This window comes from Monodelphis domestica, chromosome 6 (assembly GCF_027887165.1).
Source record: "Monodelphis domestica isolate mMonDom1 chromosome 6, mMonDom1.pri, whole genome shotgun sequence".
Classification (NCBI taxonomy): domain Eukaryota; kingdom Metazoa; phylum Chordata; class Mammalia; order Didelphimorphia; family Didelphidae; genus Monodelphis; species Monodelphis domestica.
In genome coordinates, this window is record NC_077232.1 from 6,613,340 (window position 1) to 6,636,654 (window position 23,315).

The 23,315-nt window shown below is 43.5% G+C and overlaps 1 protein-coding gene across 1 annotated transcript in view; it reads right to left on the reverse strand.

The window, feature by feature from the left end:
- The window catches only part of TOP6BL (TOP6B like initiator of meiotic double strand breaks), an 88,087-nt gene that overhangs the window by 823 nt on the left and 63,949 nt on the right, over positions 1 to 23,315 (reverse strand). The window contains exons 11-14 of the mRNA XM_056803726.1: positions 6,805 to 6,926; positions 6,331 to 6,441; positions 3,213 to 3,299; positions 515 to 866 (exon numbers count right to left, since the gene is read on the reverse strand). Of these exons, the coding sequence (XP_056659704.1) occupies positions 515 to 866; positions 3,213 to 3,299; positions 6,331 to 6,441; positions 6,805 to 6,926 (672 nt within the window). The remainder of the gene's footprint in view (positions 1 to 514; positions 867 to 3,212; positions 3,300 to 6,330; positions 6,442 to 6,804; positions 6,927 to 23,315) is intronic.

Genomic DNA, 23,315 nt, shown 5'->3' on the forward strand with positions numbered 1-23,315 from the left:
CTCCCATTACATTCTTCTTCCCATTAGCCTTCTAAAATATACGCATGGTTGGTCTTTAAACAGTAAAATTCCCAGAATTGAAAACACTGGATTTACTCCAGATTTTCGAACCTCCCCGATTGCCTGAGTGACGGCTGTCCAGGCATGGCTGGGAGTGAGTGGTGCCTCTGCCGTGAAGGCCCAGGCCTGGGGCTCCACACCCCGGCCTGAGACACCAGCCCCCGAACCAACTGGACTGGGGCATTCGATGTCCGGTTATGGTCTTGTGGCCTCGGTTTTGTGTCGGGACAGCAGTGCTAATGTCAACCATGAAGGCCGGCAAATTCCAGAGCAGAAAACTGTTGGAAGAAGGTGGCAAGAGCAGCCAGGAGGGCAGCTTGCCTCCTGGATACCGTGTCCTGCCCCCGAAAGGACAAGCTTCCTATTGCCACCCCCAAGAAAGCTTTCAGGACTGTGGGAAGGCCCGTGACAAGTAGTGGGACAGTTTCTGTCTAGGAGGCATCCAGATCCTCACCTGCGACGGGCTCCTCCAGGCTCTTGTCCCCGTCCTTCCTCTCCTCGGGGCCGGCCGGCTCAGGAAGCGGCTGGTCAAGGAACCAGAAACCCCGAGTGAGTTTAGCAATCGTAGGACCCCGGCCCCATCGGAGGGATTTCCTTCTCCAGAAGAGCTTGTGAGGTGAAAGCTCCCAGAAGTAGGGCGCCCTCCCACACCAGCGCGGCGAGAGCGGCCAGCTGACGTCCCTTCTCCACGGCCTGCGACAGGGCCGCTCTGCACCCCCGTCCCTACAGCAGCGATGCTGCTTGGAAGGAACCCTGGACTTGGTGTCGTCCGAACATGCTCTCTGACCCGCTTCTCCAAGTTTCATCTGTAAAATGGACCCAACTCATGAGGCTATTGTGAGAAGTGTCGTGTGACCCAGCTTGTGCCATAGCTCCATCATTCACCTCAGTGACATCAGGGGGACCAGCTGTAACAACAGTAAAAGCTGGAAGGCCTGGCACCTTCCTAACACTGGGTTGTGACCGCTGCCTTTACTGACCCAGTTTCACCACACCAAGGATCCCAGCTATTGTAGCTTGGGGCCTGTAAGAGGGAGTAGAGCTAAGGAGGGAAAAGAACCAAGGAGAAGTGGCCCCCCTGGGCCCACAGCCAAGAGGACCCAGGTGTCTGGAGGGAGTCCCATGGTGGGAACTGCTTATGGCTGTTATGAAGGGGCACACTGAAGCTTCTCCCCCATGCAGGCCTATGTGATGGGGCAGCAGGGCAGGGTCTCCAGGAGAGTAGAGGGACAATCGCGTAGCTTTTGAGCAGGAGAAGCAGCCCTGGACCTTGCCTTTCTAGTAACAGGAAGAGGCTGGGGTGGGGGGAAGCCTGAGAGTTTGTACTCTCTACCTTCTAGAAAGAAGAGGAACAGACCCAAGGCCTGGACCTGAAGTGGTGCTCAAGGTACCTAAGGGAGACGGGGGGCTCACAAAGAGGAGGCCTCTCTAGATATCCCCCAATAACGTACTTCTTCCTCAATCTGGGAGTCCACAGGGGAGTGGTACAAGGAGGGAAGGTGGGCTTTGGAGGAGGATGAACTTGCAAGTTTCTGGGTTCTTGTGGAATGAAATGATGGCTGTATCTATGTTTGCCCCAGATTTGAGGGTCTTTTAGGAAGACCTAAAAGGAACTACAATAGCCTGACATTCCCAGGGAAACCTGGATGGGAGGCAGAACCCTGAAAGATTTATGAGTTACCCCATCCAGGCAGTGGAAGAGCTTGGGGCCCTGGGCTAATAAACGAGATCCAATCCCAGAATGGCTTTGTGCACATTTTTATATGGCTTAACATTTTCCCAAGGACCATCACGGGTGTTAATTACCCTGCTTCAGGAAACCTCTGGAGTCACCTGGCTTTAGTGGCCATCAGTTTCCCCAGCTGGGGAAAGGACGCACGGCTGCTGGACCAGATTATCTTAAGGTTTCTTCCTGGTCTAAATTCTGCACTTCCTTAGGAAAATCAAGTGTCTCTTTTTCTAGATTGTGACTCAGAATGTGTGGGAGGGGCACCCCAAAAAGGTGAGGATGGACCAAGGCCCCGGAGCCTGTGTCCTCCTCTCCTCTGCCTGCTTTAAACTGCTCTTACAAGGGAATAGCTTGACCCTGGGAAGGTATAGCCCAGGCCTCAAGCCTTCTCCCTTGAAATCTCCACTCACAGGCAGCAAACTCCTGTTTGTGGGGCAGCCACCCCGGAGTCCTTACCATGGGCCTCCCTCCCGGAACATCCTCAGCCATGCCAGGGGTCGGCCTGCTTTCCCGGGTCACTGGAGGCCCAGATGTGGACAGTCTGCACAGCCCCTTCCAAATCTAACATTCTCTGACCGAAGGAGCCAGGCTCCCTGAGGGAGAGCCGAGAGGCGGCACGTGCTCCTTCCCGCCCCCACGGCTGCCTTGAGCTCTGGGGAAAGGCACCTCGGACCTGCTCCTGCTGGGGCTGGAGACCCAGAAAGGAAAGGTCCGGCCACTCAAGTCCTGGGCCCGCCTGATGGGATCTTATGGATGGAGATGACATGGAAGAAGAGGCCTGACCACCTGCTGGGCTTCTGAAGCCCAAGAACCGTCCCCACGTGTGGTCTCTCCGCCGAGGACAGGCACTGCCTGACTTTCCTGTTTTTCCCAGGACTTTGCACAGCGAGCACTTCGTGCTTCCCCATCCGGACAGGCTCCTTCCCAGGCCTCGGCCTCAACAACTAGCCCGAGACTCACCGACCCGAGACAAGATTCCCGGCCCAGCCTGTCGTGGCCCTGCACGAGACTGTCGGCCTCACTGGCAACAGGAGGCCTTGGAGCTTCTGCAGGCTGGAGACAGACCTCACCCTGCGCAAGGCCCACGTGGTGAGCTGCTTCGGCGAGGCGTGGCCACATCAGGGGCCTCCCAGCTCTCTGGGGAAATGGCTAGAAAAGTCCTTTATTCAAGGATTCTGGCCTCCCCCCTTTTTGTTCTGAGGGAGACTCCAGGAGCCCAAGGCCTGGGCCTGCAGTTCTGAGATTTGCCACGGGGGGTCCCTCGTGTGCTATGAACAGCTCGCCCTGCTGGGCCTGAGCTGGCTCCTCTGGCCAACAGTCTCCAGTGGGCACCTTCCCCCTTACCTAGCTGGAGCCGCTCCCCCGGGGCCACCCCTGGAGCCTGCTAGGGCTCGGCTTGTGGCCAGCTTTCCTGCATACTCACGTTCTTCGGGGCGCAGGTAGAGGGGTGAAGGAGAGTCTGCTGGAAGGCTCTGTGCAGTCTCATGCGAAACTCCTGGGTATCAGCCGCCTAATGGGCCAAAGGAGCAGAGTCTGAGCATCACGCTTTGAAGGAACCTAGAGATCAGGAAGTGCAACCTACTTCCTTTACAGATGGGTAAACTGAGGCTTGGCCTTGCCTAAAAGCAATAAGAAATGGCAGAATGGAGGGAGGACGGATGGGGGATTGGGGGTGGGAGCTTGGATCCCCTCCCCACAGGGAACCCCTTTGGGTGGGAGCTGACCTCCTCCAACACTGCCTTCTCTCAGCTTTCGGCGCCCCCTCCAGTTCCTCCTCCCAGTTGCCCCTAGTGGCCTCTTCCTCCCAGTTCTCCTCCTCCCTGCCTGACTTGGCAGCTCTCAGCTTCCTCTGCTGGGCCGTCCCCTGGTCTCTAGAGAGAATTCCCAGATCTCTGCACGGACCCGTCTCCCTGCTGAGCCCCACTTCCTGTCTGTCCTGCCCGGCATCCTTCCCAACGCTCGTGCCAGACAGACAGCCGGCCCCCTCGCTCACATGCCACCACCAGGGTCCAGGCTCTCCTCTGGCCTTTATCCCACAGGGATACGAGTGCCCTCCTCGCCCTCACAAGCACTCACTCTTCCAGCCAAAGCTCAAGACAGGCATTAAGGTTCCGTCTTCCACCTCTGGGCACTTGGGCAAAGAATGAGCACCTCCCCGGACTGCTCGCTCCCTAAGCGCTTCCTTCGCACAAAACCCCGGAGATCCAAATCAAGGCGGCCCAGCCGACACATTCCCGTGGAGGACAAAAGACCCCCTAAAAACTGGGAGGAAGACAAAGGTTCTGAGAGCCTCGGGCTGAGAGCAGGAGCTTCCAGGGGTGGCGGACAGCCCGGGAGAGAGAACACGTGAGGGGGCACCCAGGGGCGTCCTGGGAAATAAAGCAGGAATGGCAGAGAGCTGGGAGCCCAACAGGGGAGGCCTTCACGAAAGGAAGGGAGAGTCCTATCCAGTGGCTTTGGTGTGGTCTTTAGCAAGAGTGACATGGTCAGACTGGGAAAACCAATGTGGAGGCTGTGTCAAGGACAGCTTCTCAAGGAAGAGCCAATCTATTAACATGCCCAGCATTGTGCTGGGTGCCAGGAACACCAGCCCTAGCCCCAAAGAAGCAAACATTCTTTTGGGCGAGGAAGACGTGTCTGTGGAAAAATTCAGGACCATGTTGGGGTGAGGAGGGAGGGTCCTGGCACTGGCAGAAGGGCACCTGAGCTGAGAGTCAAAGAAGCAAAGATGAGGAGGGAAGGCAAGGTGGACTACCAGTACAAAGGCACGGAGGTAGGAGATTAAATGTGAGGGACAGCAAGGAGAGTCTGGCTGAACCATAGAAGATGGACGGTGGAGTAATGCATGACGAGACAGAAAGGTGGCTCAGGTCCAGGTAGGAAGTGCTTTAGAGACCAGAGGGTAGCCATCGATCTAGCCAGCAGGGTGGTGGGTGGCCAGAACCAAAGCCAAGCCTCTCCGTGGATGTGCCCCTGGTGCTGTGCCACCTCCCAGAACATCTCGCCTCTGATCTCAGTGCTTTCCTGCCACCTCCCAGCATGCCTCAAAAAGCCTTCCTCAGACCCATCCCCTCAAGCCTTCATCTCCCAGAACAAGGGCCCAAACGCCCAGACAGACCCTGCCCCTCCCCTTCTGACCTCATTGTGCAGCTGACACTGCCCCTCCCTGTCCTCAGGCCCTGCCCTTCTCCACTGCCGGCCCTCCCTCCTGAGGGCCACTTTTTTTTGGGGGGGGGGGGCGCAGGGTGCCACTGTCTGTCTCTTCCCATCTCTCTCTGTGGGTCTGCCTCAGTTTATCCATCTGCCCATTCCTCAGGCTACTGGGTCGGTTGGTCACCCTCCTCTGGAGCACTGCGACATTTCCAAAGCACTTGGCAGGCATTTCCCAGAGATGGTGGGGGGAGGCTCAGCCCAGGTGACCAGGTTGGGGGGGGGAGGAGACACGAGGAGGCGGAGATGGGTGCAGGCCTCAGGGCTCAGGAAGCATCGTGGTGCTGGGCAGGGAAAGCCGGGGCAGAGGAGCCAACCTGGGCCCGAGAGAGGGTGAGGCCGACGGAGCAGGTGGGGGAGCAGTCCTGGAGGGACTTGTGTTCGAGAACCAAAAAGGGAGGAGAGAAAGGCCTGTCGGGCAGTGGTGAGGCCTGGTTGAAATAACCACGTGGTTTGGGTCTTCCTTCAAAGCTTGGCTCTGGGGCCACCTCTGTCGGGAAGCCTGCCTGATCCTCCCTGACTGGATTGACTTGTCTTTGCGCTCCGCGAGGGCAGGCCTGCTTCAGGGTGTTTGCCGGCCTGAAGCACGCCTGGCTAAGCTGAATCGGCACCACACCAAGACTGGGCAGTGGGGCAAGTTTAAGCTGTGACCCAAGAAAGGGGAGGGGGACAGAGCCAGAGACCCCAGAGGAGGCAGAGCCCCAGGCAGAGAGGCGAAGAGGGCTGGGGCCGGCCCGGGCCAGCGCCTTCCTCTTCCTGTTTTCTGAGCTATCCATCGGGTACGGAATGCTCTGGATGCAGCCAGGAGACGCCACGCGCACATCCGCGCACCTGCCCCGTGTTCTGCCCAAACACCCCCCCACTGGCCGCGGAGCTCAGCCTGCTCAGACAGCCCACAGCGCGCCCTTCCATCCCCGTCCCATGTCCTCGTCTGTGGCTCTCGGATTCCCTTCACCAGTGCCGAGGGGCGGCCTCCGAGGGCCAGGGCCGAGCTCGTGTCCGCATCTCCGGCTCCCGACTGACTGGGACACGAGGGGGGGGCCCAGGGTCCCCCAAACATTCTGTGCCAGGATGGAACTCGGCTCAGGCCTTTCTGTCCGAGAGGCGCCGGGTGCCGGGCAGTCACCACGCTGCCCAACCCCAGGGCTGAGGGGCTGAAGGGAGGCCCGTCGAGCGCTTTAGAGAGAACCAACACCCCAAGACGAGAAGCCTGGACCGCCCGAGGGAGCAGGAGCTCCGTGAGCACACGGAGTGCTTCTGTGTCCTCAGGAGCATCAGAACCCGGGACTGGAACCTGAGTCTCCCGACTCCCAACCCCGGCCGGGACTCACCTGAAGGGTCTCGAGACAAAGTGCCCGGAAGCTTCTGCTGGTGCTGCCAGCCACGATGCTCAGGATGGAGCTCACGGCCACCGGGATGGAGGCCTGCAGCTTCTGCTGGGCCTAAAGAGGAGGGCAAGAGAAGAGGAGGCCTGTGTGTTCGGGGCCTCCCTGAGCCCGGCATCTCTTGGGGCACAGAAAGGAGCCATCCGGTCAGGGAGGGTGTCATGGGCTCAAATCAGGAAACTGCCCAGAGCCCTGGGGAACTGGATGAGGAGAGACTCCTAATGTCCAGGGACAGAGTGGGTCAGTGGGGCTCCCAGGGGGTCTTCGGGCCCTGAAAGGTACCCATCGAGCAAGAGGAGAGAGAGGAATTGGGTGAATGGGCCGAGCTGGTGCTCGTGAGACAGACACAAGGCATCTCCCAGGAGAGGGGCTGGTGGGGGTGTGCAGTGGATATGGAGCCAGGCCCTCCTCTCCTCTTACCTTGACCAGGCCACAGTGCTGCCCCAAGGCCTGGTCCACGGCCACATGGACGGCGGCCTGCACCAGGCTCCGGTTCTGGAGCAGGATGCTGTTGAGCTGGGTCAGAAGCAGAGCCTGCATCCCTAAAGGCAGAGACGGGGAGCAGTGAGGCCTCGGGCTCTTCTTCACAAACGTTTTCAGGCTTTGCACTGCCTTTGGCTTATGGCCATCATTTCCTGAGGCCGGGCCACCACCCTCCCCACTGAAGCAGGACAATGAAGGGCCTGAGCCCCGCAGGCATGAGGCCTGACGCTCTCCACACTGGCCCTTGCCGTGGCACCTGGCTGGACGGGTCCGGTCTGGTGGAGCTGGGCTGAATGTACTTTCCTGCAGGCCTGGGCAGACCACGTTACTGCTTTTGCCCTATACATTGGGCCAAGCAAAGCCTGGGGGGGCCATATCTGTGGTTTCTTACAATGTGATGACAAGCAACCCATGACCTTCGCGTGCCTCATTTTGGTCAGCCATTCCCCGACTGGCAGGCATCTCCCTTTACTTCTGATCTCTTGGTGGAAGGGAAGGAAGGACGGAGCCTTCTGATAGCCTCTCGGAGGCGCTTTACAATCTCACCAGACTGACCCTCAATGACCCTTTGAGGCAGGTGCTATTATATTGGAGGAAAAAATTAAATGAAATCCCAATATCTTGCTCAGGGTCTCACTGTTAGTGAATGTCTGAGGCCAAATTTGAACTCAGGTCTTTCTTCCCAGGGCAACCAAGTAGTAAGTGGTACAGTGAATAAGGGCAGGGCCTAGAGTCACAGAGTCACTCATCTTCCTGAATTCAAATTAGCCCAGATACTTCCTAGCTGTGTGACCCTGGGCATGTCACTTCACCCTGTTTGCTTCAGTTTCCTTATTTATAAGATGGGTTGGAGAAAGAAAAAGTTCTAGTACCTTTGCTAAGAAAACCCCAAATGGGGTCACAAAGAGTCAGACATGACTGAAATGACTGAATAACAAAATCTATGATGTACCAGGCACTGAGCTAAGCCCCAGAGAAACAAGGAAAGGCAAAAAACAAACAGTCCTTGTTCTCAAGGAGCTCACAGTCTAGTGGGAGCAACAAGGTCAAACAGCTATGGACAAACCAGAAATATGCACAGTGAATTGGAGATAATCAGCAGAGGGAAGCACCAGGATTAAGAAGGACCCAAAAGGTTTCTAGTAGAAGATGAGATTTTAGTTGGGATTTAATGTAAGCCAGGAAGGAGTCCAGGAGGCAGAGATGAAGAGGCAACAATTATACCTGAAGAAAATAGCAGCGGGATCCCAGAGAATGCAATCCGAAACCAAAAAAGCCCCCATATTCACTCCAGAAGTGCACAGATACTGGCCCTAATTCAGAAAATGTGACTGTAAACAAAAAATATTCCCCCAATAAAAAGCTAGTCTAGTGCCAAAGACTGCCAGGATAGCTAGAAAGAGAAGATAACTTCAAAATATTTACAAGCTGGTGTGACCCTGGGGCAAGTGACTTAATCCTGATGGCCTAGCCTTGTCACTTTTCTGTCTTAGAACTGATATTAAAATCCTCAAACTAATAGAAATAATGAACAACTTAAGCTAAGTCACAGGATACAAAATAAACCCATATAAAAATCACTATTTCTATTTACAACTAACAAAGTCCAACTGCAAGAGATAGAAAAGGAATTTCCATTCCAAATAACTCAGACAACATAAAAGACCTGGGGGTATACCTAACAAAATAAATACAGCAACTATTTAACACAATTATAAAACACTCTTCACACAACTAAAGTCAGACCTAAATAATTGGAAAAACATTCACTGCTCATGGATAGGCTGAGCCAGTATAGTGAAAACAACAGTCCTACCTAAGTTAATTTACCTACTCAGTGCCACAGCAATCTAACATAACAAATTATCCAAAAATTATTTCATAGAACTAGAAAAAATTGCAATAAAGTTCATCTGAAGAACAAAGGGCCAAGAATATCAAGTAAATTAATAAAAAAAAATGTGAAGGAAGGAGACCTGGCTGTACCAGATCTCAAACTACTCTACAAAGCAATAATCATCAAAACAATCTATTTTGTAGTATTGGCTAAGAAACAGAACATTGGATCAATGTAATAAATTACATAATCAAAATATGGCAGTTAATGCCCATTGTAACTTAGTGATCAATAAACCCAAAGATCCAAACTTCTGGGGAAAGAACTCATTATTTGACAAAAACTGCTGGAAAAACTGGAAAGGAGCATAGCAGAAATTAGGTGTGGACCAACATCTCATATTATACACCAGGATAAAACAGAAATGGATACTTGATCTAGAAATAAAAGGTGGCACCATAAACAAATTAAGGGGACATGGAAAAGTTTACTTGTCAGACTTATGAATAAGGGAAGAGTTTATGAACAAACAAGACAAAGAGGACATCAGGAAAAATTAAATAGATAATTTTGATTACATTAAATTAAAAAGTCTTTGTATAAACAAAACCAATGCAACCAAATTTAGAAGGGAATGTGTAATTGGAATTCTTATGCCTTTGAACTACATTTCCCAGGAGCCCACTGACTTCCTGTCATCACCTACTGATGTAGACAGGAGATAAACTGGGTGGCCTTCCATGGCTAGCTCTCTTTCCTTCTTGAGCAGGGACATTGGTGGAGTAGGCTGTTTGAGCAGGTAGATTAGCCATGGGAACATGGTTTTATTTTGTTACTTCTAGTGATTATTAATAAATCTGATAAAATATAACATTAATTTTAATTTTTACATTGATGGCGACCACAAAGAGCCAATTTTTTTTTAAGATAGCCAAGATAAAATTTGCAAAGCCACATTTCTCCTGACTTTCACACTGCCACCCTCCCCCCCCCCTCCCCCAGCAAATTCTGAGAGAGCTCTGAACTACTCTCTTCAGAGCTGCCACCTGCCTCCCTGCCTGGGTGATCCTTTTGGAGCTTACTTCTGCCGCTCCTGATCCTCTTGCTCCTCCTGCTCCTGTTGCTGTTGCTGATTGCTGCCACCGTGTCTTTAGTAACAAGTATCTCTGGCAAAAGCTTCATTTATCAAATATATATATATATATATATATATATATATATATATATATATATATATATATATATATATATATATATATATATATATATATATATATATATATATATATATATATATATATATATATATATATATATATATACAACTGAGAGAAATTGATAAAACTACCAAGCATTCCCCAACTGAAAAAATAGTCAAAAGTAGTTCTCAAAGGAATTAAAACTATCCATAGTCATAGGAAAACGTGCTCCAAATCACTACTGATTAGAAAAAGACAAATTAAAATAAATCTGAGATACCACTTCACATGTATCAGATTGGCTACTATGACCAAAAAGGAAAATGATAAAAGTTGGAGGGGATGTGGGAAAATTGGGACACTAATATACTGCTGGTGGAACTGTGAATCCGATACAACCATTCTGGAGAGCAATATGGAAGAACCAGGCTCAAAGGACTACAAAACTATGTATATCCTTTGACCCAGCAATATCACTACTGGATCTATATCCCAAAGAGATCAGAGATAAGGGAAAAGGACCTACTTGTATCAAATATTTTTAGCAGCAATTTTTGTAATGGCAAAGAATTGGAAACTGAGCAGTTGTTCATCACATGGAGAATGGATGAACAAGTTGTGGAATACGGTTGTAATAGAATACTGTTGTGCTATAAGGAATGATGAACAGAATGAGTTCATAAAAATCTGAAAATCTTATATGAACTGATACAGAGTGAAGTGAGTAGAACCAGAAGGACATTGTACAAAATAACAGCAATATTGTGTGATGATCAACTATGAATGACTTGTTTTTCTCATCAATACAATGGTCCAAGATAACTCCAAAGGACTCATGCTGAAAAATGTTATCCACTCCCAGAGAAAGAACTGATGGAGTCTAGATGCAGATCAAAGCATACTTTATTTTCTTTAGGTTTTTTAAACAACATGTCTTCTACAACATGACTAATATTGAAATATAATTTTTTTAATTGCACATGTGTAATCTATATCAAATTGCTTACTATCTCAGGAAAGGGGAGAAAAGGTAGAGTATTTGGATCTCAAAATTTTAGAAGACAAACGTTAAAAATTATTTTTGCATATAATTGGGAAAGAATAAAATGTTATTAGAAAAAAGAACATGAATATTAAACATATTATAAATGCCCCAAATAGCACAGAATCTAAATTCTTTTTCTTTTTTTAAACCCTTACCATCTTGGAGTCAATACTGTGTATTGGCTCCAAGGCAGAAGAGTGGTAAGGGCTAGGCAATGGGGGTCAAGTGACTTGCCCAGGGTCATACAGGTGGGAAGTGTCTGAGGCCAGATTTGAACCCAGGACCTCCCATCTCTAGGCCTGGCCAGAATCTAAATTCTTAAAGGAAAAGTTAAGTGAATTACAGTGAGAAATAAAGAATAAAACTATAATACTGAAAACAACTATTATAATTTTACCCCTCTTGGACCTAGGTAAATCTAACCAAAAAATAAGCAAAAGGGAAATTAAAAACAAATAGATAAGATATACCTTTCAAGAATACTGAATGGGAATAGAAAAGAGTATATCTGGCCCCTTCACAGAATCTGACTATGTATTAGAGCATAAAAAATCTTACAAATGCAGAGAAGTAAAGATACTAAATCTCTCTTTTATGGACTGCAATGAAATAAAAATCACATTCAATTAAGGGCCTTTAAAGCAAATATTAGAAATTAGCTAGAAATGAAGTAACAATCCTAAAAAATGGGTGGATCAAAGAACAAATTATAGAAAGAATAATTTCATTAAGTATTATGAGAACAATTAAGCAACATACTAAAACTTGTGTGTATGCCGAAGAAGTCCTTGTGAAGAAGAAAATGTGTCTAAATTAAAAAAAAACAAAAACAGATCAATGAACTAAGCATGCAACTAAAACAAAACAAAAAACCCTAGAAAAATTCAAATTTAAAACTCCCAACAAAACACCAAAATAGAAATCCCGAAAACCAAAGTACAGGTAAACAAAATCTAAAGTTAAAAAATTTTTGAACAACTAAATAAAACTAGCAGCTGTTTTTTTTTTTCCAAAGCAAAACAATAAAATAAACATTAATTTGATTTTTTTAAAAACAAAAGACAAAAATCAAATTCACTATTAAAAATGAAAAAGGTAAATTCATAACCCCTGAAGAATAAATAATAGCAGTTATTAGAAGACCTTTCACCCAATTACATGCCAATAAAATTAATGATCTAAATTAATTAGATGAATACTTATAATCCTATCTTAGAAAAAGAAATTGAACAAGCCATAAATGAATTCTCAAAGAAAAAAAAAGGAGTAGTCAGATTTACAAATTCTCATTTGTTGTTGGGTCATTCAATTGTGTCCAACTCTTCATGACCTTGTGGACATTATGGGGATTTCTTGGCCAAGATATTAAAAAAAATCTACAAAAGATTTAAAGAATAATTAATTCCAAAACTATATAAACTGTTGGGGAACAAAGGTAAACAAGGAGTCCTACCAAATTCCTTCTAAGACACAATCTTAAAATTTTTATTTCTATGTCCAAAATTTCTCCCTCCCTCCAGTCCTTCCTCCACCCATTCAGAAGTTCAGAAATATGATACTCATTATACATATTCATTTATGCAAAACAAATTTCCATATTATCTTATGAAGGAGATAAAAAGCAAGAAAAATAAAGTAACAAAGAAAATAACTATTCTCATTTCTCTCTCTGGATGTAGCTATTCTTTTCCTTTTTCTTTCCTTTTTCTTTTTTTTAAACCCTTACCTTCAGACTTGGAATCAATACTGTGTATTGGTTCTGAGGCAGAAGAGTGGTAAGGGCTAGGCAATGGGGGTCAAGTGACTTGCCCAGGGTCACACAGCTAGAAAGCGTCTGAGGCCACATTTGAACCCAGAACCTCCCATCTCTAGGCCTGGCTCTAAATCCACTGGGCCACCCAGCGGCCCTGCTACTCTTTTTCATCATGAGTCTTATGGAATTGTTGTAGATCATTGTCCTGAATAGGTAAGTCCTTCACAGTTGATTACAATAATGCTGTTACTGTGTACAATGCTCATTCCATTTTGCATCACCTCATTTAGGTTTTCCTGTAACCACCCCCTTCATCATTTCTTATAACACAATAGTTTTCCATCACTATCATGTATCACAGCTTGTTCTGTTATTCCCCCAATGACAGGCATCCCCCTCAGTTTCCAAATCTTTACGACCATTAAAAGAACTGCTGTAAATATTTGTGTATATATGTGGCTCCTTTTCCCTTTTTTAAATCTTTTTTTGGAATACAGTTTTATAGCCCACAAATATAGTCTTTTTAAAAAATTACACATAAAACAATTTTCAACAATTGTCCTTTGACATTTTCTAATCCCAATTCTCTCCTTCCTTTCTTCCTCTCCCCACTCCCAGGATGGTAAGTAATATGATATAGATTATACTGGTGCTGTCATGTACTACACAAATATAGTCTTATTATCTAAACCAAGGAGAGTAATTTTAAATAAAATATTAGCAAGGAGACTACAGCAATATATCACAAAGTTCATATAACATGAAAATAGAAGAGTCAAGGATCAGCTAAAGTCCAACTTGAAGTGGGCTGGCATGACACCAAAGCAACTAGAACTCGCTGCCTCTGACAGAAGCAGCTGGCGAGCCCACATTCACCAGGCCGCCACCTCCTTTGAAGATGAGCGACGTCGACGTCTTGCTGCTGCGCGTGAACGCCGACACCAGGCCACAGCCGCACCTCCCGTAACAATGGGCGTCCCAGGCCCCATGTGCCACAAATTCTGCGCCTCAGCCGTTGGACTCCAAAGCCACATGAGGGTACACCGTAGATGATAATGCACAAAGACAATCGTCATTCTCGGCCTCCGAGAGACTACTACTCTATTTGTATCATTTGTATCAGGAATGAAGGGCTGGTTCAATGTTGGGAAAATTATGAATACAATAACAAATCCCCCATCAATAATCATATAATTATTTCGATAGATGCAGAAAAAGTTTTTGACAAAATACAAATTCCTATTAAAAACTTCAGGAAGCATAGAACTCAATGGAGCTTTTAAAAAAATAACTAGTATCTATCTAAAACCAAGAGTATGCATTAAATGTAAGGGAGATAAGTTAGAAGCCTTTCCAATAAGAGCAGGGGCAAAGCAAGAAGGTCCACTATCCCCGCTCCATATTACACTAGAAATGCTAGCTAGAGCAATAAAACAAACAAGAAAACAAAACGATTACTTCTTTGTAGATGATATGATAGTATACCTTGAGAATCTCAGAGCATCCACGAAAAGCCTAATCTAAATAATGAACAATTTCAATAAAGATGCAGGATATCAAATAAAACCACACAAAGCATCAGCATTTCTGTATATTAGCAACAAGGAAGAGATAAAGAAATTCTATTTAAAATGGTTACAGATAGGAATAGCTGTGGATAGAGAGGGCTCAGTAGTTAGAGAGTAAGGCCTAGAAACAGGAGGTCCTGGGTTCAAATATGGTCTCAGTCATGTCCTAGTTGTGTAACCTTGGGAAAATCATTTAACCCCAATTGCTTAGCCTTTACCCCTTTTTCTGCCTTGGGTATTTGGGGTTTTTTTTAATAATAATTTTTAAAAATAGCTACAGACTGAATAAAATACCTTCCAAGAACTATGAATACAATTATAAAACACTCCATACAGATCAAGGCAAATCTAAATAATTGAGGTTGTGCCAACATCACAAAAATGCTAATACAACCAAATCCATTTGCTTATTCAATGCCATACTAATTAAATAGGCAGCTAGATGGTTAGAGCACCAAGTCTGGAGTCAGAAAGACTCATCTTCCTAAATAAATCTAGTCTCAGACATTTACTAGCTGGGTGATCCTGAGCAAGTCAGTTAACCCTGTTTGCCTCAATTTCCTCATCTGGAAAATGAGCTGGAGAAGGAAATGGCAAACTACTCCAAGATCTTTGTCAAGAAGACCCAAATGGAGTCACAAAAAAGTTAGGTACAACTGAAACAACTTAACAACAACAACTAATTAGTTAATTACAATATAATAATATATTAAAAATATCAATTAATTATTTTAGTGAACTAGAAAAAAATTACAAAATTCTTCTGGAGGAACAAAAGTTGTAATATGAAGTGAAATAATAATTTAGAAAATGAGATGGGGGACTAGCAGTATCAGATATCAAACTCTGCTACAAAGCTGTAATCATGAAAATAATCTGATTTTGGATAATGAAATAGAGAGGCTCATCAGTGAAACAGATTAGATATACAATACATTGATGCAAATGAGTCCAGTATCCTAGTGAATGATAAATGCAAAGATCTCAGCTATTGGGAAAAGAAGTCACTATTCAACAAAAACTGTGAGAAAAATCAGAAAGTAGTCTGCTGTAAGTCTAGGTAGAAACCAGGACCGTGCCTAGATAAGTTCATTAGAGGCTATGATTTAGACATAGAGTGTGGACATTATAAGCACATTAGTGAGCATGGAAGAAATTCCCTGTCAGATCTAGAGGGAAAGACTGAATCCATGACCAAACAAGAGACAGCAAGGTTCACAGGGCACAAAATGGACAATTTCAATTACATAAAAATGGAAAAGTTTTTGCATAAGTATAATCAATACAGGTAAAATTAAAAGAGAAATGGTATTCTGGGGGGGGGGAAATCTTTCTAGCAAGTTACTTTGATAATGAACTCATTTCTTTTTTAAAAATCCTTACCAATACTGTGTATTGGTTCTAAGGCAGAAGAGTGGTAAGGGCTAGGCAATGGGGGTCAAGAGACATGCTGGGAAGTGTCTGAGGCCAGATTTGAACCCAGGACCTCCCATCTCTAAGCCTGGCTCTCAATTCACTGAGCTATCCAGCTGCCCTCTGAACTCATTTCTAAGATATACAGGGAACTGAGTCAAATTGATAAGAATAAGAGCCATTCCCTCAACTGATGAAGTCAAGAGATATGAATAGATAATTTTCAGAGGAAGAAATCCAAGCTGTCACTAGCATATGAAAAATGCTCTAAATCACTAATAACTGGAGAAATACAAATTCAAACAACTCCGAGATGCCACCTCATATCCATCAGATTGGTCAAATTGACAAAAAGAGAAAATGACAAAGGCCAGAGAAGCCGGGGAAACACAAGTATTTTAATGTACTGTTGGTGAAGCTGTGAACTCTATTAACCATAACAGACAGCAGTTTGGAATTGTGCCTAAAAAGCTATTAGACTGTGCATGCCCTTTGACCCAGAAATGTTGCTACAAGGTCTATTCACCAAAGAAAGTTTCAATTGTACCCAGATGTAAAAAAAAAAATTGTATCTCTTTTTGTGGTGCCAAAGAATAGAAAATTGAAGGAATGTCTATCAATTGAGGAATGGCTGAATAAGTTAGGGTATGTGAATCGTGATGATGGACTATAATACTGTAAAAAAATGATAAGAGTACCTGGGAAGACCTACATGAATTGATGAAAAGTGAAATGAAAAGAACTAGGGGCAGTCAGGTGGCTCAGGGAATAAAGAATCAGACCTGGAGATGGGGGGTCCTGGGTTCAAATGTGGTCTCAGACACTTCTTAGCTGTGTGACCCTGGGCTTGTCACTTAACTCCAACTGCCTAGCCTTTACGTTCTTCTGCCTTGGAATTGACTCTTAATATTCTCTGTATTCCTAGCAGCTTAATATTCTAAGATAGAAGGTGAGCATTGAGAGAGAGAGAGAGAGAGACAGAGAGACAGAGACAGAGAGACAGAGACAGAGAGCAAGAGGGAGAGAGACAGAGAGAGAGGGAGAGAGAGGGAGAGAGAGGGAGAGGGAGAGAGGGAGAGAGGGAGAGAAGGAGGGAGAGAAGGAGAGAGAGAGACAGAGAGGGAGAGAAGGAGGGAGAGAAGGAGAGAGGGAGAGGGAGAGAGAGAGAGAGGGAGAGAGAGAGAGAGACAGAGAGACAGAGAGACAGAGACAGAGACAGAGAGACAGAGACAGAGAGCAAGAGGGAGAGAGACAGAGAGAGAGGGAGAGAGAGGGAGAGGGAGAGAGGGAGAGAAGGAGGGAGAGAAGGAGAGAGAGAGACAGAGAGAGACAGAGAGGGAGAGAAGGAGGGAGAGAAGGAGAGAGAGAGACAGAGAGGGAGAGAAGGAGAGAGGGAGAGGGAGAGAGAGAGAGAGAGAGAGAGAGAGAGAGAGAGAGAGAGAGAGAGAGAGAGAGAGAGAGAGAGGGAGAGGGAGAGAGGGAGAGGAAGAGGAAGAGAGGGAGAGAAAGAGAGAGAGAGGGAGAGGGAGAGAGGGAGAGAGAGAGAGAAAGAGATGAGCAGAAGCATATATAGTCGAATGCTCTACTATAATAGCAATATTGTAAAGATAATCAAACTTTGAAAGGGAGAAGCAGGGAAAGTATTTACATAGTTCCTACAATGCACCAGGCAGCGTATACTTCACAAATATGATCTCGTCTTGTAGCATACCAGGCATCTTAGCATCTTGGAAGTATGATTGATGTATCTTACAGTCACGGGCATCTACTCCAACTGTCCATTTTGTTCAAAAAGCTTTTAACATCATTATGCATCGCTCCAAACGTTTTATATTGTCAATTATAGGAGCAGTCGTGTCCATCATTGCTATGATTACGGCATTAACTACAGCAACCATTGCACTAACTAATTCCATTCAGAACCAAGATTTTACACAAGAGGTTGTATCTGATTCATCTGAATTGTGGCACGCACAGCAAAGTCTTGACTTTGCTTTTAAGGATGAATTGGAAACTTTGAAAGATGCCGTATTTTGGTTAGGAAAAGAGGTTGAAGCTTTACACACTACAATTACTTATCCATGTCATTTCAATCAAACTAGATAGTGTATTACACCTTTGAAATATGATAATGTCTCATATGGATGGCAATCCGTAGTACAGCACATTCAAGGTGCTTGGGGACACCATAACAGCACATTGGACATTACACATTTACAGCAGGAAATTAATAAGTTAGACCAAATTGTATATGAACAAGAAGCGGTAAAAATTGCATCCAAATGGGAAGCAACTTTAGCTTCCATGGATCCTAGTAACTGGTTTGGCAGAATTAATTTAGCAAACATTGGCAATATTGTAATCTTTGTTATTTTGGTTATTGGTTTAATCATACTTTGCAGGAAAGGTTGTAGAAATAAGGCTTATATCAGAAATATGCAGCCAGAAGTGGCTCTGTCTCATCATTCTCGTCATTTATTGCCTGGTGATATTGAACTACAATCACTCAGAATGTGATGTTTAAGAAAATGAAAGTACTTTTTAAGAGTTACATGAATGATTGCATTAATGTTTTGGAAAGTTTGTTACATGCTAATATATTTGGTATGCTTTCACTATGAATATTGACCATCTAATATTAGGCATGGACAATGCATTTTGGAAGATGGATTCTTCCTATCACAATATGGATTAACTGACACATTGCCACAGGGCACAAAAAATTTTTTTTCTCAAGAATATCATTATTCTATTCTTATTTTTAATTAAATATTTTTTGGTTTGCTTTTCTCTTACTTTCTTTTGGCTGAATACTTTTTATAATTCATTTTGCTTTCTTTTTTCATAACTTTGGTAATATTTGAAGTACATTGTAAGCAGTATTAATGCTCTGATCCTGAACTATGAATCTGAACTTTTATTTTTGTACATACCAAAAAGCTTGAGACTGTAGGGACGTGACAGCATTTGTTAAGCTTCCTGGGACTATTCGGAGTTACTGTGTCTGATTAAATAAGAAGGGATTGGAATGGAAACCTTACACTTGGCCAGACAGCCCAAGCCACAGACAGATGGGTATTCCATGTGAGATGGATACATCTCACTAAGGTTGGAGGTAAAAGGATGCAGTGTTTTGACACCCTCATTCACAGGTCGGCCTGGTACCAAAGTTCCAACCATGTATCTATATGGCAGACATCTTGGCTTATATATTCCTAAGACTATGCATACTCGGGACAAGGGAAAGAAAAGAATTCCCTCTCATCTCGAGATACAGTCCTTTTCTTTGACTGTAAAGGTCTGACAACTCCTTATAGTCCTGGCTGTACATGGGTAATATGACATATTAATGCACATGTCCTACGAACTGTGGAACTGATATCACAGCAATTCAGGATCACGAGAGTTAAGATCATCTTCTTCTTATTTTTATTATTATTGGTATTTTATGAACTTTTTACCTTTGATTTTGCTAAGTTGATATGAAGATCATTCTTCTCATTTTTACAGGATTATCACTTAGTTAATTTTTACTATTATTAATCCTACATAATCTTTACATTTAATTTTTGCAATTTGATTTAGAATTCATCTTTTATTTGTTATTTTGCTATACTCACTATTTTTATTTTTTATTGCGTTTATAATTCTTTATTTTATTTTTAACATTATACACTCTTGTTTTAATTTTTAAACAAAAAGGGGGATATGTAGCATACCAGGCATCTTAGCATCTTGGAAGTATGATTGATGTATTGATATTATATCCTGTATATTCATTTACCAAACACATGGTCAGATCACTTGATGTTCATTGTATGGCAAGGGACGATCCAAAGGACTAGCAAAGGACGGGCAAATTCCTGGGCTGGGCCTTGACAGCCATGGTGTCCTGGCTTGGACTACATTCATTTGCCCAAAGCGCGGATTGGATTAATCTCCTCCTCTTTGATTCCATCATTGGCAATGCTACCAATGTAAAAACCTATGTCATGTCACATATTCATTTATCACTGCCCAATCCACATTCCTAAAACCTCCAATAAATACTAGGGAACACGTGCGAATCTCTCTCTTACTTTCCTGGATCTTCTGACTGTTCTGTCCTATCTTTTCCTCCTGATCTCTCTTTCCTCGCGACGCTGTCGCTGCCATGCTTCCTATTAATGCTTGGACTCTCTTGTCCATAGGAGGTATTAAGGAGTTGTTACTCCCCACATGTTTTCTTATTCCTCATGTTTCCCTTTAATTAATTATCCAAGGGAAATATTAAGGAGTTCCCGCCACTCCCCATGTGTTTTAACTTGTTGTTTCTGAGTCTTTATTATTCACCTATTTCCTTAGTCTCCCGTCTCCTTCTCAGATTATTACCCACAGGTAAAAATATATAGGGACTGCAGGCCGGTCCTTATACGTCTAATCCTCACAACAACAGTGCAGAGTAGGTGCTCTTATTATCTAACTTTAAAGTTAAGAAAATTGAGATACAACTGCAGAAAAGCAGAAATAATAAATGCAAGCTTTTCAGATCATAAAGCAATAAAAAGAACAATCAGTAAGGGTACAAGGAGAGCTAAATCAAAAACTAATTGGAAATTAAATAATGATTCTCCAAAATTGACTAGTCAGAGAACAAATCATAGAAACAATTAATTTCATTGAAGAAATGACAATGATGAGACATCCTTTCAAACTCTATGGGATGCAGCCAAAGCAGTACTCAGGGGAAAATTCATATCCTTGAGTTCATATATTAACAAATCAGGGAGGGCAGAGATCAATGAATTGGACATGAAAATCAAAATACTTGAAAGCGAACAAATTAAAAATCCCGAGAAGAAAACCAAATTAGAGATCCTAAAAATTAAGGGAGAAATTAATAAATTCAAAAGTGATAGAATTATTGAACTAATAAATAAGACTAGAATCTGGTATTTTGAAAAAACAAACAAAATAGACAAAATTCTGGTCAATATAATAAAAAAGAGGAAAGAAGAAAATCAAATTAACAGTATTAGGGATGGAAAGGGAGAACTCACCTCCAATGAAGAGGAAATTAAGGCAATCATTAAAAACTATTTTGCCTAATTATATGGCAATAAATATGCCAATCTAGGTGATATGGATGAATATTTACAAAATTATAAATTGCCTAGATTAGCAGAAGAAGAAATAGAATTCTTAAACAATCCCATATCAGAAAAAGAAATTGAACAGGCCATCAAAGAACTCCCAAAGAAAAAATCCCCAGGGCCTGATTGATTCACAAGTGAATTCTATCAAACATTCAAAGAACAGCTAATCCCAATACTATACAAACTATTTGACATAATAAGCAAAAAGGGAGTTCTACAACACAAATATGGTACTGATCCCAAAGCCAGGCAGGCCAAAAACAGAGAAAGAAAACTACAGACCAATCTCCTTAATGAACATAGATGCAAAAATCTTAAACAGAATACTAGCAAAAAGACTTCAGCAAGTCATCACAAGGGTTATTCACTTTGGCCAGGTAGGATTTATACCAGGAATGCAAGGATGGTTCAATATCAGGAAAATCATCCCCATAATTGACCATATCAACAAGCAAAACATCAAAAATCACACGATTATCTCAATAGACACAGAAAAAGCCTTTGACAAAATACAACACCCATTCCTATTGAAAACATCAGAAAGTATAGGAATAGAAGGGCCTTTCCTAAAAATAATAAACAGTATCTATCTAAAACCATCAGCAAACATCATCTGCAATGGGGATAAACTTGATGCATTCCCAATAAGATCAGGAGTGAAACAAGGATGCCCCTCATCACCTTTATTATTCAACATTGTACTAGAAACACTAGCAGTAACAATTAGAGAAGGAAAAGACATTGAGGGTGTTAAAATTGACAATGAGGAGACCAAGCTGTCACTCTTTGCGGATGACATGATGGTCTACTTAAATCCTAGAGAATCAACCAAAAAGCTAGTGGAAATAATCAACAATTTTAACAAAGTTGCAGGATACAAAATAAACCCACACAAATCATCAGCATTTCTATACATCTCCAACACATCTCAGCAGCAGGAATTAGAAAGAGAAATTCCATTCAAAATCACCTTAGACAATATAAAATACTTGGGAATCTATTTGCCGAGACAAACACAAGAACTATATGAACACAACTACAAAACACTTTCCACACAACTAAAACTAGATTTGAGCAATTGGAAAAACATTAACTGCTCATGGGTAGGACGAGCCAATATAATAAAAATGACCATCCTACCCAAACTTATCTACCTATTTAGGGTCATACCCATTGAACTTCCAAAAAACTTTTTTACTGAACTAGAAAAAAACATAACAAAATTCATTTGGAAGAACAAAAGATCAAGGATATCCAAGGAAACAATGAAAAAAAATGCAAAAGAAGGTGGCCTTGCAGTCCCAGATCTCAAACTATATTATAAAGCAGTAGTCATCAAAACAATTTGGTACTGGCTAAGAGACAGAAAGGAGGATCAGTGGAATAGACTTGGCGTAAATGATCTCAGCAAGACAGTTTATGACAAACCCAAAGACCCCAGCTTTTGGGACAAAAATCCACTATTTAATAAAAACTGCTGGGAAAACTGGAAGACAGTGTGGAAAGAATAGGTTTGGATCAACACCTCACACCCTACACCAAGATAAATTCAGAATGGGTGAATGACTTGAACGTAAAGAAGGAAACAATAAGTAAAGTATGTGAACACAGAATAGTATACATGTCAGACCTTCGGGAAGGGAAAGATTTTAAAACCAAGCAAGACTTAAAAAGAGCCACAAAATGTAAAATAAACAATTTTGATTACATCAAATTAAAAAGTTTTTGTACAAATAAAACCAATGTAACCAAAATTAGAAGGGAAGCAACAAGTTGGGAAACAATCTTCATATCAAAAACCTCTGACAATGGTCTAATTACTCAAATTTATAAAGAGCTAAATCAATTGTACAAAAAATCAAGCCATTTTCCAATTGATAAATTGGCAAGGGATATGAACAATCAGTTTTCAGCCAAAGAAATCAAAACTATTAATAAGCACATGAAAAAGTGTTCTAAATTTCTTATAATCAGAGAGATGCAAATCAAAAGAACTCTGAGGTATCACCCTCACCTAGCAGATTGGCTAACATGACAGCAAAGGAAAGTAATGAATGCTGGAGGGGATGTGGCAAAGTAGGGACATTAATTCATTGCTGGTGGAGTTGTTAATTGATCCAACCATTGTGGAGGGCAATTTGGAACTATGCCCAAAGGGCGAGTGAAGACTGTCTGCCCTTTGACCCAGCCAGAGCACTGCTGGGTTTGTACCCCAAAGAGATAATAAGGAAAAAGACAAGAATATTCATAGCTGCACTCTTTGTGGTAGCAAAAAACTGGAAAATGAGGGGATGCCCTTCAATTGGGGAATGGCTGAACAAACTGTGGTATCTGTTGGTGATGGAATACTATTGTGCTCAAAGATTTTATAATAAAGTGGAGGAATTCCATGGGGACTGGAACAACCTCCAGGAATTGATGCAGAATGAAAGGAGCAGATCCAGGAGAACATTGTACACAGAGACTGACACACTGTGGTACAATCGAACGTAATGGAC